Source organism: Eubalaena glacialis, chromosome 16, assembly GCF_028564815.1.
Source record: "Eubalaena glacialis isolate mEubGla1 chromosome 16, mEubGla1.1.hap2.+ XY, whole genome shotgun sequence".
Classification (NCBI taxonomy): Eukaryota; Metazoa; Chordata; class Mammalia; order Artiodactyla; family Balaenidae; genus Eubalaena; species Eubalaena glacialis.
Window position 1 is genome coordinate 84894003 of NC_083731.1, and position 19111 is coordinate 84913113.

Sequence of the window (19111 nt, forward strand, 5' to 3'; positions counted from 1 at the left end):
TTTTTCTGAGATAAAAATGAAGCTTAGTTAAATGAGCATTTATTAGGCACCCTCTTTATGCCTAAATTTGTGCTAGATAAGAAATGACTCCGTCCCTTCTTAAGGAATTTGTAATGTGCTTAGGAAATCTAGACTGACATTTAAAACAATCAGAAGAATACTTTAATGGTAAACTACCTCTGTTGCTATTAAGGGTAAAAATAATTCAGAGAAACCAGTTCAGATGGAAATATCAAAATAAACTCATGGTAGGATTACTTGACGGTCCCACAAAATTCATTTAATGAAAAATAATTACAAGGAAAATCTGTTTAGAGTTACATCATATAAAACAAGGAGATGTTTTAGAATTACCTAAGTATTTTGTATAATTTTTATTTTCAATAATTATACTACTTAGTAAAACATAAAATAATCTAAAATGATAGCTTATAGTTTTTATGCCTTGAGTGATTTTAATGTAGAGCCTAAAATACAAACAGAAATTTGAAATATGAACTTACATATTTACCATCTGCAAAACCATAGCTTCAATCCATTACCAACCTATTTTCCCAATGGTACACACACTCCTTAGCTGGATATCACAGTAGTAATACAGGTAGGTAGACATATCTCAGGATTTAATTTTACCCACACTAGTGTTACAGCATTATGACCTACAAGAGGTTCCTGATTTTTGACTTACACAATTTATTAATTTTAACAGTATTTTCCCAGTTTGCCCTCTCTCTTGTTTGCGTCAAAAACAGATCAGTTATATGGACACACACATACATACAACTAGTCTAAAAAAACAACTGAAAGGGCTATCATGTAGGAAAGATTTTAATTTATTCTATTCAAGGAAAAGACCTAGGACTAATGGATAAAAGATAGACAAGACAGAGTTTAGTTCAACAAAAGATCTAATTTTCTTTTTTATTCAAACTATTAAAATGTACACTGGGCTGCCTTGGTTAGCTACTTAATTCTTTATTACTATAAGTGAAAAAGCAGAAGCTAGATGATAATCTCTCAGGAATGCCACCTCTAAACTGGCACAAGGCTGAACCATGGAAACCCCAAAGGTTCCACCTAGACCAATGACCAGTGTCAGATTACCGCATTGGCCAACTACTATGCAACTGAAATGAATGAAGCCTCCATTTCTTCATTATGATATAAAACATCACAGAATCAGAGAACTTTATTCTTTAGCACAGAACTTTAAAAAAAGATCACCTTTCAACATTAGAAGTATAAGAATATTTTTAAATAGTACATTATATATATTAAAAGTTAAATATTTTTCAACAAGAATGATGGATAAATATTAATTTTCCCTTTTCCTTTCCCTTCCTCTTTTTCCCCATACCTTGCCCAAGCCAAAAAATAAAGAATACAAGCCAATTTTATCTATCAATTTGGCACTCGCAGGAATATATAAGAAACGATTAAGTGTTTCAAAAAACTGGATCTAAAAATATACTTTAAAATTTTTCTAAAATATTATGATTAAATTTTAATGAAGGAATACAATTATTTAATAATGATAGGTTTAGTATAATAATTAGATGCTTCTCGTCAAATCAATCATCTGAGATTACCATAATAATTTACAATAAAATATACTAATGGTCCAAAAATCTGCACCATTCTCATCTTGAAGGAATGAATATTTGAAAGTACTAAAAAGTCATTTATGGCTCTCTTTCTCATTTGTAAATCAATGATGGCATCTTCAAATTCAAGAACTCCCCTCTACCTCTCCCAAGTGTACACACACAATCAAGCAGAACAAGAGATGCTCAATTCCTGAGTCACAACTGTGCGTTAAACCACCAGATGACATATTAGAACACTACCCAGAAATGTACGCTACCTCTCTTAGAATCAACTTCAAACAGACTATGGCCAAGACTGAGGTAATTAAACTTAAAGTACACCAAGACTTAGCTTACCAAGTCTACTACCACATCAAAATACTCTCAGGAAAAATTCTGATAGAAAACCACTCAGCAATTAGTTCTCGTGATAAAATTATTTTTCATGGCACAAAAAATTGAAGTATAAGCTGTCTTTTCACATACTTAGTATAGTCATATTTTCATTTCTAAAGGCTATTCCAAAAATGTTTGCCTAAAGCTAGACCTATTAGAAAAATATATCTTTATACATTACTTTAAAGGTATTGTTACTGTATCACACTCAGGAAATAAAATTTTGCTAAGGGTGTGTTAAACCAGTGATTCTTAAGTTTTGGAAGGCTGTGGCCCTCCAAGAGGATAATAAAAGCTGTGACCAGACAAAAATGCGTATTTACAAATTAAAAATATGCTTATGATTGTAGGGGTTCTCAAAGACAATTAAGCCCAAGTTAAGTGCCATACCCCAAATACTCACTCTTATAACTACCTTCGTAGAAGACACTTAGAAATACAGCTATCGTTCCCCGGTTAAATGTGCGGAAAACAACTAAACCTATAGCTCCTTCATTTCTTAAAATAAAATAAAATGTATATACAAGTCAATGGAAACTTAACATGTGCTGCATATATTTAACACTTTCAAATACCTTTTAAACCCAATTAACTATTTAAATTCAAATAATTTTTGTATAAAGTTTTACTTCTTGCATTACAACTTTTTTAAAATACAAATCATGTTTTTAAAGTGATCAAGTTTTAGAGGAACCTGATTCACTCAGGATCCACTTTGTTCCACGCATTACGTTTTTCTTCCTTACAATCTGAGGAAATACAAAATCTTAACATCTACTCAACTTTGCTCAAATATTTTTACATTTTTGGTCGAAGGATATATTTAAATATGTATTTTTTCACATATAATGAAAATGACATTACTCTAGCTTACATCTGAGTGCCAAAATATTTAAGGTTTCGTATTTTTTAGGAAAACAGTAATTTGACATATTTTCAAGGGTAATAATTTCTGGAATAGAAGTTGAAAAAAAGAGAAAATGAAACTTTATAACTGAAAATTATCACTAGGTTACACCTATAGTAGACAAGGAGGATTAAAGATCAGTTAAATCACCACTAAGGCAGGTAAATAAACTTCTATGACCTTTCTTATTCCACAGTCTTAAAGTGAAAATACCAAGAACCTCTCCTAGGCCTTGAAAAAAATATTTATGGGTAAGAATGGAAGACACTGAAGGGATAAAATGTTTTTCTGAAAGTACACAGACTTAATTTTGTTTTCCTTTGCTCATCTCCACAGAGTGTTAAGCCATCAACTAAAAGGAGAAAATATGGAGAAATAATAAATGCAAAACCATTAATCACTCCAGTATTTTTGGAAAATATTTTAGCCTCGTTGATTGCCATTTGAATAAAGAACAATTTTTAAATAGTTGGTATAAAGAATTCAGGAATACATTTAATATAATATACTGACCTATTTCCAATGGTTCCAGACAGTAATTACTTTCATTAATAGGAAGCAGAATGACCACTTTAATGTTAGAGCTATGTAGAAGAAGAGTAAATAGTTTTAAATTAATTCATTTCATCCTAAATTTAGGTTGTGAAATCCAATTGGGACCAATGAAACACCTACCTACACAGAAGTTAGTAACAACTGGAAACCTTAAACAAATACCCCAGCATTAACGGATTTTGTAATTAAATGTTTTCAATATCTAAAATTCCCTTTGACATTTTTAACTCCTCCAGTATTTAAAAAGCCCATCTTTTAGCCTGAACTAGTCTGATCAAAGATGTGAACAAAATATTTACTTATGAGACAAGGGAAAATGTGCTGTTAGGCCAAAATCAATTGGTGCTTAATTAAGAAAGCCAAAGGGTTCTGACTGGCGTATGGGTTTCGTTACTGTGGGTGCTTTATAAACACTGCTCTGCAGTCTGGACAATCCCTAAGAAAGTTCAGAGGTACAGCTGACATGTAGATTATGCTCATTGAAACAATGTGAACACGCCTCAATGGGAGAAAATCATAGTAGCATATTACTTACAAGTAAAACTTTAAGGCTACCAGGGATATTCAATTCTGACACTGCTCTCTAGGGAAGAATGGAAAATGTTTACAAATTTAACTGAACCTGAAAAGAGCCAAAGTAGAAAAAAAGGTAAAGGGACAAGTAAGGGGGAAGGAGTTGCAAGGTATATCTCAAGGTCCTCCACACAAAATTATCTTAAAAGTTTCACCAGAAAGGTATGTAATTCTTGCTTATGTTTAGTTAATAAAATGATCAACTGCTCATTGGGGTGGGGGAGGATGAGTGGGAGATGAGTGGGAGATGAGTGGGAAGGGAGGGAGGGAGAATGAGATGGAGAGAGGGAAAGAGGGAGGGAGAGAAGGGGAGGAGGGAGAGGTGAGGGGAAGTAGGCATTGATAAAATCCTTGGCAACACAAGGTTATTAAGCCTCTGAATACACTTGATACTTTATACACTAAACCGGATGCTCTGTTCCATAAAGTTATCATTATCTTCTCTCATTCTTCTTCCCAAAAAGGTCCTTGATTTCAATATCAATATCAAAACCAATGATTTATCACCATTACTGATTAGATTAAGCCCTGGAAGCAGTACTAGTTCCAGGCTGATCTAGATAGACCTTCTGGCTTCATTTAATGTACGTAAATTTCCTTTTGTTTCTGTTTTTTTAAACATTGAGGACCAAGTGATGATTTTCCAGTACAGGTTCTAGAAACATAATCTGGGTGGGTAGCTCAACCATTGCACAGACACAAGACAACCTGCTCAGCACTTACTATGAATTCAATTCTGCATACATTACTTGCCTAATTAAGGTACACAGCAGTAGGAATGGGTGATGTTAATTATCTAAGAAAACTTTCATATTTTGATATGTGTTTATGTTAGAAAGCAGAATACAAAATCTGCATGAATTTTTAGATAAAAGAGGGGAACTTCTAAGAAGATAGGGTTCTCAAAGGGTTACTCTGAACTATGCCTCAGGATCCCTGAGGTATAAGTGCATTTCTTCAAATTCTTCTTCTGCCATTTTAGGTAAACTTGGAAGAAAGTGTTGAGATGTACTGTCTTCCCTACCTCAATGACCCCTAATATTTCACATTTCTTTCCTACCATTGTTTATAATACTTTACCCAATTTGAATTACTGCTACAGATTTATAATCAAACACCTGAAAGGCAATACATCTAAACTTCTATTTAAAATGATATAAATTATTTTTTAGAAATTTATTTCAAAAGGAGGACCCTGACGCTCTTACAGAAGTTTCTGAGTGAAAGAGCATTACCATGAACTTTAAAAAATAAGGAGATACTATGGCCCAGATAGACCTTTTTTCTCAATAACCATTTTCTCCTTTAAATTTATTTTTGTGCTTTTAAACACCCTTATATTTAATTTTTGTTCATATTTAAATTTTGCTTTAAAATTTTCAACTACACATTTGGTCTATGGTACCAAAACCTAGAACATAAAACTCATAATGTGTTCAAATATGACTCACTGAAGAATACAATTTCAGGTCTGGTAAACTACCAGCAAATGTGCTTAGAGACTTGCTATCTGGAACTCACTGGAAACAGTTACTCAACTTACCTGGGGCTAATCCAGCAGCAGCAGCAGGAGTCCCCAAGGATGGGTGAGAGAACACTTGAGAGAAGGCAGACGCATGTGCCTGGGACGCGTTACTGAGCCTGGAGGTTGATCCTCCTTTGGGAATAAACTCGCTTGCAGTAGGATTTGGTGTCTATTTAAAAATCAAATATAGTAAGTTAACACATTTTAAGCCCAAAAAGACACTCAATCTACTAGGCATTATTCCACAGTGCTCTATTTACTGAGTAAAATATTTTATTGAAAGGATTTACAGTGTTTTTTAGTTTTCATATTTTGGGGTGGGATAATTAAATTTCTTGAAGAAAAATTTTCATCAAATTTGAGGGTTTTAATGATTTCATTTGCAGAATTTAACTTCAGAACATGAAAATTTGCCTTTATTGTCAAATATACATCATTACCAAACTATCCTAACACATTTTGGAGAACTGGGAGGTTGAAACTGCCTCAAAACTGAGTCAACAAGTTTCAAATTTAATGTCTTTAAACCACTTCTACCAGGATAAAGGTCAAAACTGCCTTTATTCCAAAATTAATCACTTCCTTCTTTATAAGCACTTAAGACATTTCCCCAATAATATGGTACCATGTATTTAAATAACAGTAAAGACGAGAAAAGCACTTAAAAACAAGGCAAACACACAAGAGGACTCAAGATATAAGAAAAACATAATAGAGGCTCCAATGTCTGCTAAGTATTCATGTAACTTGTTATATTAAAAAACATTTTACTGTGAGATTACATGAAAAAAATTTCCTCCCAGTTGTACAATGCCACCTTTTATCTAGTCAAGTGGCATGGTACCTTTGCCTTTAAGAATGGCTAGCACGTTATAAGACTGCAATTCAATTTCACAAATGGTCTATATTTTGTCCATGTGGAAAAAATGAATATCCTAAATACTTTTCTGAAATTGTGACCTACATGCTTAAGTATAATGAAGATTCAACATATTGATATCTGAATTCAACTTCCAAAAGGGTCGACCAAAGAGATAATTTAGAATGTTCATACTTCAGCCCACATTTTCTGTATACATATAAGCTAAGTTTAAAATACACTGAATCATGATGCAAAAAATTTAATCACCTGAAGTATTTTAGAACTGATCATTAAAATGGAAAAATATTTCCATAGAAGGCATAAAATAAAAAGATGGACTAAAAAAAAAAAAAAAAAAGATGGACTAATTACTGTACAATCCAAGAACAACTTCCCTATTTGATATGAATGACATTTTAAACTGCTAGGTTAGAGTTCAAAATATTAGATTTGGAAAATAGCAAGTCAAGAGGCTAACCTCATTTTAAACTCTAAAACAAATGATATTTTACTAGTTACGTTCCAGCTAAAATTAAATGCAAAGTAATAAAATATAGAAAAAATGTTAACCTGCGCTTAACTACAATATACTAGATGTACAGAGAACCTCTTTTACTGACATATCTAAGACATAAAATTCTGAAGAAAAAAAAGAATCAGGCCTGAACCAAAACATATTTTCCAAAGAGAAAAAAAAAAGTCCTCTCTGTCACTTATGTGTCTATTTTAAAACCTTCCAAATTTAAAACACTGGTATCTTCTTTAAAAGTACGGCCAATTCCTTAATTTCTGGAGTAGAAAATAAGCCAACGCATTTTATTGACGTAGTAATCCCTAGTTATAAAAGAACAAATGGTTACCAAGAGGATCACTTCAGAGCTAAATCAGTGTGTACTAGTTAATGCTGAATCTGTTTTAGAAGATGAAAGTCAAGATAAAATCAATCAGATAACTTGGTAAAAGAGTTCAAAACGCCTAGGAGAAATGGAGATTTCAGGATTACAAGATTACTAAGAGACAGCAAATTTAGACAAAGAAATTAATCTAATCTAATCCCAAGAAACAACTATCACCCAGTTTCCATTTCATTTATACCTTACATTTACCATGAATAAGAGACTTTTGATTTCAAAGCTGAGTTTCTCTAAATCAAATCTATTTTAAATTAGTCTGAAAGACTATTTTTAAGGGATCCTATAAAGGAGAAAAAGGAGGGGAAAATCTATTCTACCTCCCCCAAATAAATTATATATAAAATGCCATTATAACAAATTATAAAGGTCCTTCAAATTTATTATGATAGAAGTTATTAAAATTAACTATGAAAATGTATACACTAAACTGCAACTTTTAGGGATTCAACAACCACAGATGCAAAAAACCTACCAGCAATGAATTTTAATTAAGAAGTGAAAAGAAGGGCCTAAACCCCTTCCTCCATTTTTTTTCTGATTTAAGATGGCAAGGCATTTCCCTTGACTGGGTGGTTAGAGAGTCTGTTTTATTTCAGATGAGTTTATTTGAGATGAGAGAAAAGGTTAAAGGATTTAAATGGCAGAAAAAAGAATTATATAGTAGGTATAACACAAACAACAAAATCTAGGAATAAGAGAGTAGAGCTACTATTAACAGTTAATATAAATTCCTCTAACCAGATTAGAGAACTATCAAAAATACTTAAATAATGAGAATACTTTCTCATGATAAAATTAGTTAAAATAAGAACTATAATAAAAAGATGCATTCTTAAAACCACTTTAATATAACTGGTTTGTAACATATATAAGGGTTTTATAAAGCAACAAAATAGCAATAGGCACACACCTTTAACATGTTAAAAAGAATACTTTTTTAGAGATAGATAAGGCAAAACTGGTAACCAAAACCAGTATCACATTAAAATGAAATCTCTGTTCATCAGAAAATAAACGATTGGGACTTCCCTGCTGTCACAGTGGTTAAGAATCTGCCTGCCAATGCAGGGGACACAGGTTCGAGCCCTGGTCCGGGAAGATCCCACATGCCACAGAGCAACTAAGCCCGTGCGCCACAACTACTGAGTCTGCTCTCTAGAGCCCGAGAGCCACAACTACTGAGCCTGCGCTCTAGAGCCCACGAGCCACAACTACTGAAGCCTGCACGCCTAGAGCCCGTGCTCCGCTACAAGAGAAGCCACCGCAACGAGAAGCCCGCGCACCGCAAGAGTAGCCCCTGCTCGCCGCAACTAGGGAAAGCCCGCGCGCAGCAAAGAAGACCCAACACAGCCAAAAATAAATTAATTAAGTTTTTTAAAAAAGAAAAAGAAAATAAACAAATTATTTTAGCTTTAGGAGGTGAAGGTTGTATCTAGAAAGAAGAGTCAAGGACTTGGGTTATATAAATTTGTCTAACTTCAACAACACTAAAGAGAATGCAATAAATGAGAAAAGGAATAATGAAAAAGAACATCAAAGTTTTATTACTCCCACCTTATGACTTAGATAATCCCATCATAACTCTCTAAATATGTTCCTATAATATTAAATTTGTGGGTTTTCTAACATACATATAATTATATTTCTATTCATAATTTCTAATTTCTATTCATACTTTATTTAATTTATTTTTATTTGTTTATTTTTGGCTGCATTGGATCTTTGTTGCTGTGTGCAGGCTTTCTTTAGTTGCGGCGAGCAGGGGCTACTCTTCCTTGCGGTGCGCGGGCTTCTCATTGTGGTGGCTTCTCTTGTTGCGGAGCACGGTCTCTAGGCGTGCAGGCTTCAGTAGTTGTGGCTCACAAGCTCTAGAGCGCAGGCTCAGTAGTTGTGGCGCACGGGCTTAGCTGCTCCGCAGCATGTGGGATCTTCCCGGACCAGGGCTCGAACCCGTGTCCCCTGCATTGGCAGGCGGATTCTTAACCACTGTGCCACCAGGGAAGCCCTCTATTCATACTTTAAGTCCTAATTCTCATTCATATCTTAAACAGCTCTAAATGTACATTTGGGGAAAAAATCAATGTTTATGTCAAATAGCAGACATTCACTCTGTGAGAAGTTATCAATAAAAACAGAGTTTTAGGTTCTCACACACTTAAATTTATACTGCAACTTTCACAACCAAAAGAACCAAGTGCATTTTATTTAGTGAGTTCTTCAAACCGACATCATCCCCCAACATTTGGATATGATTCCTACCTGTACTCTCCAGACAGAAATATACTAAGTCAAGAGTCCTGGCCTTTAGCTTAAAAAGCACTGTTGTAATTATTATCATTATATTTTAAATGAAATAATAATTAATGTTTCAATTCAGACATCCCAACCAACCAAAATGATAAGAGTATTTCCTATTTTACCAATGACTGATAAAGGTTTTTTTTTTAACAAATGAAATAATTTTCTGATGAGGTTTCTAGCTCAAGATTAATACAACTTTATGCTTTTCTACTATCGTATTATTTCATGGAAACTGTTACTTTTAAAGTCTAATTCAGAATTTAATACTCTGCAGGACTCCACTACTATCAAGAGTACTTATTAAGAACACAATAAATTAGTCCCATAAATTAAGGGACTAATTTAATAAACAGTGAAACAAAATTAAAAGTTCAGCCATTAATTTTTAATTAGGTAGAATGACAGGAAGAGGTTTATACTGAATAAAAACGCAACACAAAATATTATGTAATATTTCATTGCAAATATGCCAAAAGGTCTGTAAGAAAAAGAAAGTTGTCTTAAGGTGATGTGACGAATGACTGAGGAATCACTGCTATTCCTGAATATTGGTCAGGCTTTTTAAAATCACACCGTAACCTCATAAAACCATAAAATACCCTCCTCAGTAAAGCTCCTTGTAATGAGCTCTACTTGCTTTACCTCTTAATAGCTTCATAAGCTGCTATCAGTAATCTTTCTACTCTCTGAATGAAACATGAATGACCTGGTAAATTTTTCTGAACAGCTTTATCTAGATATAATTGACATATAATAAATTGTACATATTTAAATGTAAGCTTTGATAACTCTTGACATAGGTAGACCACCATGAAACCACTACCCATATCAAGAAAATGACTACATTCATCATGCCCAAAAGTTTCCACAAGCCTGAATGAAATCCCTCCCTCCTGTTCCTCTCTGCTCCACTGCTTTGGACTCCAGGCAACAACCGGTAAGCTTTTTGTCACTATAGACTAGTCTGTATTTTCTAGAATTTAATATAAATGAATCTTACATACATATGTAGGTGCTGAGTTTTTTACTAGCTTCTTTCACTTTGCATCATTAAGATTCATCCTTCTTATGCTTTCTTTGGGTTTAATTTGTTCTTCTTTTTCTAGTTTCTTAAGATAGAAGCTGAGATCACTGATTTGGGAACTTTTCTCCTTTTCTAATACAGGCATTTAGTGCTATAAATTTCCGTCTGATTACTGATTGAGTGGCATCCCACAACTGTTGGCATGTTTCATTTTCATTCAGTTCAAAATACTTTCAAGTCTCCCTTTCTAATCCCTCTTTGACACATGAGTAAGTCAGAAGTGTGTTATTCAGTCTCTGAATACTTGAGGATTCTCCAAAGATCTGTTACTGGTTTCTAATTTAATTCTCTTGTGGTTGGAGAACACATTTGTATGACTTGTACCCTTTTAAATTTATTGAGACTTCTTTCAAGACCCGGAATTGGTCTGTCCTGGTGACCAATTTCTATGTGAACTTGAAAAGAGTATTCATGTGGTTGCTGTGGGGCACAGGGCTCTACGAGTAAACTACCAGAACTGCTCAGGCCTCCCATCTCCTTACTGATTTTCTTCCTCTTCTATTATTGAGAGAGGAGTACTGAAATCCGTATCACCGTCTATTTCTCCTTGCAATTCTACTAGCTTTTGTCTCATATATTTTAACTCTGTTTTTAGGTGCATAAACATTTTAAAATGGCGTATCTATGCTCCTAACGAACTGTTCCCTTTACCTTTATCAAATGACCTTCTGTATTCCTGGTAATATTCTCTGCTCTGAAATCTACTTTTTCTGACATGAATATAGCTATGCCAGCTTTCTTTTGACTAGTGCATGGTATAACTTTTAAATCTATTTTCGTGTTTATGTTTAAAGCAGGTTTCTTGTCGGCTTCATATAGTTAGAGTTTGCTCTTTTACTTTAATCCAATTTGAAAATCTCTGCCTTTTTATTAGGATGTCTAGAGTACTTATATTTAATGTGATTACTGATAAGTTCAGATTTAAATCTATCTACCATGTTGTTACTTGTTTTCCATTTCTTCCACCTGTTCTTTGGTCTCCTTTTCTGTTTTCTGCCTTCTCTGGGATTAAATGATTTTTAAAATTTTCATTTTACCTCCTCTCTTGGCTTGTTAGCTATAACTCTCTCTGTTCTGTTACTGTAGTGATTATCTTAGGTTTTACAGTACGTATATTTAACTTATCACTGACTATCTTAGTCTGCTAGAGCCATAATAAAATACCACACACTGAGTGGCTTAAACCAGCAGTCCCCAACCTTTTTGGCACCAGGGACCGGTAACGTGGAAAACAATTTTTCCACAGACAGGGGGAGGCAGGGGGATGATTCAGGCAGTAATGTGACCAATGGGGAGCGGCAGATGAAGCTTCGCTCGCTTGCCCGCTGCTCACCTCCTGCTGTGAGGCCCGGTACCTAACAGGCCGCAGACCAATACCGTTCCGCAGCCCAGGGGTTGGGGACCCCTGGCTTAAACAATGGAAACATATTTTCTCACAGTTCTAGAAGGTGAGAGCCCAAGATCAAGGAGCCAAGAGGGTTGGTTTCTCCTGAGGCCTCTCTCCTTGGCTTGCAGAAAGCCATCCTCTCACTGTGTCGTCACAGCAATAGGCCTTTTCTCTGTGTTTGTGTGCAACCCTGGTATTTCTTCATCTTCTTCTAAGGACTCCAATCATATTGGATTAGGGTCCATCTTTACAACCACATTTAGCCTTAATTAAATCTTTAAAAGCTCACTTCCATATACAGTCTTTTTTTTTTTTTTAATGAATTTGGGGAAGACACAATTCAGTCCATAACACCAACTATCACTGAATTTTAAACTACTTCAGATATCAATATTATACTTTCATTTCTCCCCTCCCTGACTTTGTGCTATTATCATCATATATTTTATTTCTACGTATGCTATAAACCCAACAACACACTACTACCGTTTTTGCTTTCAACTGTCAATTATCTTTCAAAGAGACTTACAGAATAAGGGGGAAAGTTTCTTATATTTACTCATGTAGTTACTGTTTCCAGGGTTCTTCATTTCTTTGTATAGATCCATAAGGTATTTTCTTCCTTCTGCCTGAAGTACTTTCTTTAATATCTATTAAGTACACATACACTGCACGTGAATCCTTTCAACTCTTGTATGTTTAAAAAGGTGTTTATTTTGCTTTTTTAAAAAAATATAATTTTGAAGTAATTGAAAATTCACAAGTAGTAGTATCCTTCACCATCTTTCCCCAAAGATATCATCTTACATAACTAGAGTATATTTTCAAAACCATAAAATTAACATTGGTGCAATAAGTTTAACTAAACTGCACATTTTATTCAAAATTTCACAAGTCTTTAAATGCACTCAATGGATTACATTCTTGCATTTTTCCCAAGAACGGAATTCTAAGTTGACATTTTTTTTCTCTTCCTATATTTTAAAGTTATTGTTACACTGTCTTCTGGCTTGTACTGTTTCCAACAAGAAATATGCTATCACTTACATCTTCGTTCCTCAAAAATGAATATTTTTCCCTCTGGCTGTTTATCTGGTGTGCCTTGGTGCAGTATTTTCCCCCCCATGTTTCTTTTGTGCTTGTGTTCATTGAGCTCCTGGATCTGTGGGCTTACAGTTTTCCTCCAATTTGGAAAATATTTGCCCACTGTTTCTTAAAATATTTTTTCTGTGCACCCTTCCCCCACCCTGCTTCAGCGACTAAAAATACAAGTGTGTTAGGCTGCTTCAAGTTATCCCATTTTTCTCTTTCAACCGTCAATTTTCCACCAGCTCACTTTTTCTCTATTTTTTGGATAGTTTCTATCACTATGTCTTCAAGTTCACTAATCATTTCTGATGCAATGTCTAATCTGTCATTAATCCCATCCAATACTTTTCATTTCAGACAAAGTAGTTTTAAATTTTAGAAGTTTGATTTGGATTTTTTAATAGGTCTTCCTTGTCTGTACTAACATGTTTAATCTTTCCCCTAGTTTCCTGAACACATGGAATATTGTTATAATAACTCTTTTGATATTCTTATATACTATTTATGTATTATAATTGATTACATTTTCTTCTCCTTATGGGTCATATTTTCCCACTTCTTTGCATGGCTGGTAATTTTTGATCAAATGCCAAATATTGTCACTTTTATCTTTTTGGGTGCTAGATATATATATATATATATATATATAGGGATGCCTTGTGTTTTTTTTCTTTATTTTTAATAAATTTATTTACTTTTTATTTATTTATTTTTGGCTGCGTTGGGTCTTCACTGCTGCACGCAGGCTTTCTCTAGCTGCGGCGAGCGGGGCTATTCTTTGTTGCAGTGCTCAGGCTTCTCATTGCGGTGACTTCTCTTGTGGAGCACGGGCTCTAGGTGTGCAGGCTTCAGTAGTTGTGGCGCACAGGCTCTAGAGCGCAGGCTCAGTAGTTGTGGTGCACGGGCTTCGTTGCTCCACAGCATGTGGGATCTTCCTGGACCAGGGCTTGAACCCGTATCCCCTGCCTTGGTAGGCGGATTGTTAACCACTGTGCCACCAGGGAAGTCCTAGATATATTTTTATTGCTATAAATATTCCTGAGCTTTGTTCTCCATTGTCATTAAACTGATTAAAAATTAGTCTGATTCTTTCAGGTCTTGCTTTTAAGCTTTATTAGTTAAGACTAGGGCAGCATTTATTCTAAGGCTAATTTGGTCCCACTACTGAGGCAAAAGACTTCCCATTACCCTACTTAATGTTTCATGAATTATGACGCTTTCCATGTTGGCTTGTGGGAATAGGAACTATTCTTGGCCTTGTGTGAGCTCTGAGAATTATTTCCTGTAACGTTTTCAGGAATCTCTTTTTCCAGTTCAAGTAACATCCTCACTCATAGCCTCTGATCAGTACTCAGCTGAAGATGCAAGGAGAACCTCTGTAAGTGTCCGAAGTTCTATGTATGAGCTCTCTCCTCTCCAGTACTTTTTTTGTGAACTATATCCAGCTTGGCCTCTGTAAACTTCCAATTTGGTCTCCCTAATTAGATAGATCACTAGGCTCCACCCGAGTTCCCGCTCCAGGCACCAGGCTCAGAAACTCCCCCCTGACAGTGAGCTAAGGTAATCATGGGGAGCTCACCTCATTTGTTTCCCATCTATCAGGGATCACTGTCCTTCACTGCCTGATATCTAATGTCTTGAAAACTTGTTTCATATATTTTGGTCAGTTTTTTAGCTGTTTCTGGAGAGAGGGAAAGTCTAATCCCTGTTCTTCCATCTTGGCCAGAAGACAAATTTTGTGGTGATGTTTTCCAAACATAAGGTATTCCTAATTTGAGCTTAAGTTATAAATATATAAAATTTAGCCAACTCCTTGTTTTGGCTAGATCAGACACCCACTAGTAAAGAGGTGTTTTGCAACTATTAATTCAAACTATTTATGAGCAAATCAATTACTTCCCTATAAAGCTGGTTTTTCAAGTTTTGTTGTGCTTTCTATACAATCTCTTTCCTAAACAGATAAATTATGTCACAACTATCTTTCTGATAATGCAGTTATCTTTGAAGCATCAAGTCAGCATCAAGTCATGGAGTCTATTCTACATCCTAAATATTTCTCAAATTCAACTACTTCTACTCATGTCATTGTCAGTGCCCTAGTCTAGGCTACCATCATCCCAACAGACCAACTTGACTCCAGTCTTGCACAACTCAAATCCATCTTCTACTTTCAGCCAGGATAAAAGAAAGAGAGAGAAGCAGAAAAAGAAAAGGAGGAGAAAAAGGAGGGGAAAATGGGAAGAAAGAAAGAGAAGGAAAGTTTTATTTAATGACTTAATTGCTGAAATCCAAAGACTGATCAGGTCAAGTCTCCACTGTCCTTGACTGAATTAAATCATTAAAAAAGAGAGAGAGAGAAAATGTTGATACTAATCTTAGCCATATCTACTTTTTTCCAGAACGTATGGCTCCAATCTCCCATCTTCACTACTATTCTTCTCTCTTTAGAGTGACAAAGCGGCCTAGTTTTGGACTAATTCAAAAGATTCATGCTCAAGGTAGAGGGATGTATGTATGTCTGTGTCTTGGCAAGGGCAGAGAGCAGTGAATTATTTGGAAAGGTAGAAGAGAGGATACTGATAATGAAGGAGAAAGGCAGGAATAGGCAAGAATTTTGCCTTGATAAAATTATCTAAAAAGGCATAAAAAGATGAGACATACAGACATACAGAGCAGCACTATTCAGAGCGATTTTTACTAGTCTTCAGTGTTCATAAACAACACAGAATAAAGAGGAACAGGGTGAGACAGAAAGCAGAAGTCAAAGGGCTAACCAGAACCTCCAAGTTCATATTTCTACATGGTTTTTTGTTTTTTTTGGTTTTTTTTTTGCCTTAATGGGTTGTTATTTCTCCAGATTTCAAGCATATCCAAATACAGTCAATTTAAAATTTATCACAATATACTCAACTTCTGGGCTATTCAGAAACTTAGTATTTTAAGACCAGTCAAGTTTCATCTTATAAAAGTTAACATATAACACTACTACTAAAAAAAAAACCAAAAGAACAACAACAAACAACACTACTACTATTGTGAAATTAGTCTAATATCATAATTTACAAATTTTCTGAAGTGAACTGGCCTTCTGATAAAACAACCCAATAGAGGAAATATGGTTCTCTAAATAAATCAGATTCAAATTGGTGGGGACAGTGAAGGAAAGTTGACTACTACTGCTTACAAGAGATTCACACCATTGTTCTTTTACATATAAGTTCTCCTACTAATAATCTGACTATCTTAAGGGCAAAGTAGCATGTGTATGTCAGAACCTGCCAGATGAAAATCAATTAGTAATAAGCTTTATGTTATGGTAGAGTTAAACAAAAAAATTTCTATGAACTCAGCTTAAAGTCATTCTCTCTATATAAGAGTGTGAAACTGTAGGCACATTAATTTCCAAAGATGCTCATTAGTTCATCTTTCATAAAGTTTGTCAGAAATGGGTAACACTATTCTTGAGAACAGTTTGATACTATGTATCAAAATGAAAAACAAGCATATCCTTTGACCTAGTATTCCTACATCTAGGAATTCAGGCTAAGAAGAAAATCACACAAGTAGAAAAGATTCCATTTAGCACTGTTTTTTAAAATGATTTTTTAAAGTGGTGGGGGGAGGGATAACTAAAATATCTATCAACAGGGATCCGGTTATGTGGATTATGGTATATACAATAGTGTGTAGCTATTAAAAAATCATGTGAATTGATATATTTACCATGAAAAGAGGCCAATACCACTATTGAGAAAAAATAAAGTAAAATTAGGCTACAATACAGCAATTATACTAAATTGCTTTTTGTAAAATGGTGTGCATATGCCTAAGAGAACAGGTTGGGCAGGGAGGGAGGGAGAGGGAGAATGTGTGTACGTGCATGTGCACAGGTGTGTAAAAGGATTCTAAGTGCTAAAAGAGATTTTATCTCTAGGTGGTGAGGAAATGGGACATTTTTGCTTCCTCCTTTGTACTTCTCTGTAGTATGTGAATTTTTTTCAATAAGCATATATAACTTTTACAAAAAAGTTTTAAGAAAGTTTGTTAAGATTTGTAAATTATGAAGCCACTTACACTACTCCCTTTTCTTTGCATATCATCATCACTGAATGGAGTGGTATTAAGAATTCACAGAGAATATGCAATATTCAAATTGAGATGAGTAGGACCAATGTATATAAAAAAGCAAAATCTGTATCTGGAGGATAGAATGCATTTAAAAACAAAAACAGAGGGGCTTCCCTGGTGGCACAGTGGTTAAGAATCCACCTGCCAATGCAGGGGACACGGGTTCAAGCGCTGGTCCGGGAAGATCCACATGCCGCAGAGCAACTAAGCCCGTGCGCCACAACTACTGAGCCTGCGCTCTAGAGCCCACGAGCCACAGCTACTGAAGCCCATGCACCTAGAGCCCCTGTTCCTCAACAAGAGAAGCCACGGCGAGGAGAAGCCCGCACACCGCAACGAGGAGAAGCCCGCACACCACAACCAAGAGTAGCCCCCGCTCGCTGCAACCAGAGAAAGCCCGTGCGCAGCAACGAAGACCCAACGCAGCCAAAAATAAAATAAATAAAATAAATTTTTTAAAAAAACAGATGAAATGCCTTGCTCTTCCATTAAAAGTTACTTACATGTCAAAGTTCTCCAATAACAGTAATCATTAACCATCACAGAGGTATTCTCAATATTCTACCTAGTTAATTCTTAATATTACTCTTCCTATTTATGTGCCAATTATTGGGTTGGCCAAAAAATTCGTTCGGGTTTTTCCATAAGATGTTAAGGAAAAACCCGAAACGAATTTTTTGGCCAACCCAGTATCTCAATAAAGTTGGGAAGAAATATTACTCTCCCTAAAAGAAGCAAAAATATCCATTTAGGTCAGTTAATGAGTAGTCCAGGAGACAGCAAGACCATCACCACATTCCAGAGAGACAATAATTACTTTACACAGCTATAACTATCTTGTATACCTATGTATATCTTCTATCCATAACTATATATCAGTAAAATCTATTTGTCACGTTGCATAGTAATAGAGATTTACTCGGAGGCATTCTCTCTAACCAAGAATCCTGCCACATTTAATCACAAAATTTAACATATATTAAGATTTTTCAAACATTTTTCCATAATGATATTTTATGTCATGAAACTATACCAAAGGAAAACTTAAGAAAATGTACAAAACTTAAATTCAGGACTAAATTTGGCCAAATACTCATCTCACCAGATAATCGTTAATGCAGGTTAATTCATTCAACTAGTTGAATAGCTAATAATAAAAGGCAATGTGCTGGGCGCTGTGCTAGGCACTGTGGAGAACAAAATATTTGAAACATAGGCACTACATTCTATAAGTTCACAGGCTGGCATTTCACAGGTACAGAATGTACCCTGAACCCAATTCCACACTCGCAAGAGCTCAGAACATCCATGTATCAAAAAAACATACTAACTACCTATAGTGTGCCATTCACTGCTAGCCTGTAAGTTATACACACATTAATTACAGCAATGTGAAGTGCTACGGAAAAGTGAACAAACGCTCAAAGCTGTCTAATTAGGTCCTAAGACCATATGCTTGAATCGAATCCTAAAAGACAAGTTTGCTGAGTCAAGGCAGAGAGAAGGGCACCGCAAGCAGAGAGGATGTTCAAAGGCAGAGGCAGCAAGAGCATGCTGCTCTTCACGGTGCTGCAAATCGTTCAGCAGGTCTGCAGCAGTAACCTGAGAGATCAAGAGGCACCTTGGATGCCTTTCTAAGAGACTTGGGTTGTATTCTAATGACAAAGAACAGATGACAAAGGTGAGAAATCAACCAAGTAGTGGTTTGAATGAAAAGCCCAGAAGCAGGAAACCAGGTAAGAGACGACAGTAGTAACAGTCCAGGTAAGAAGTGGAGGTGAGCCTCAACTGTACTCTGGTAACA

At 35.2% G+C, this 19111-nt stretch overlaps 1 protein-coding gene across 7 annotated transcripts in view; it reads right to left on the reverse strand.

Moving 5' to 3' along the window:
* The window catches only part of PAN3 (poly(A) specific ribonuclease subunit PAN3), a 116309-nt gene that overhangs the window by 59813 nt on the left and 37385 nt on the right, over window positions 1–19111 (reverse strand). For all 7 annotated transcript variants that reach the window (XM_061170567.1, XM_061170566.1, XM_061170565.1 and 4 more), the window contains one exon: window positions 5561–5711. In XM_061170567.1, the coding sequence (XP_061026550.1) occupies window positions 5561–5711 (151 nt within the window). The remainder of the gene's footprint in view (window positions 1–5560; window positions 5712–19111) is intronic.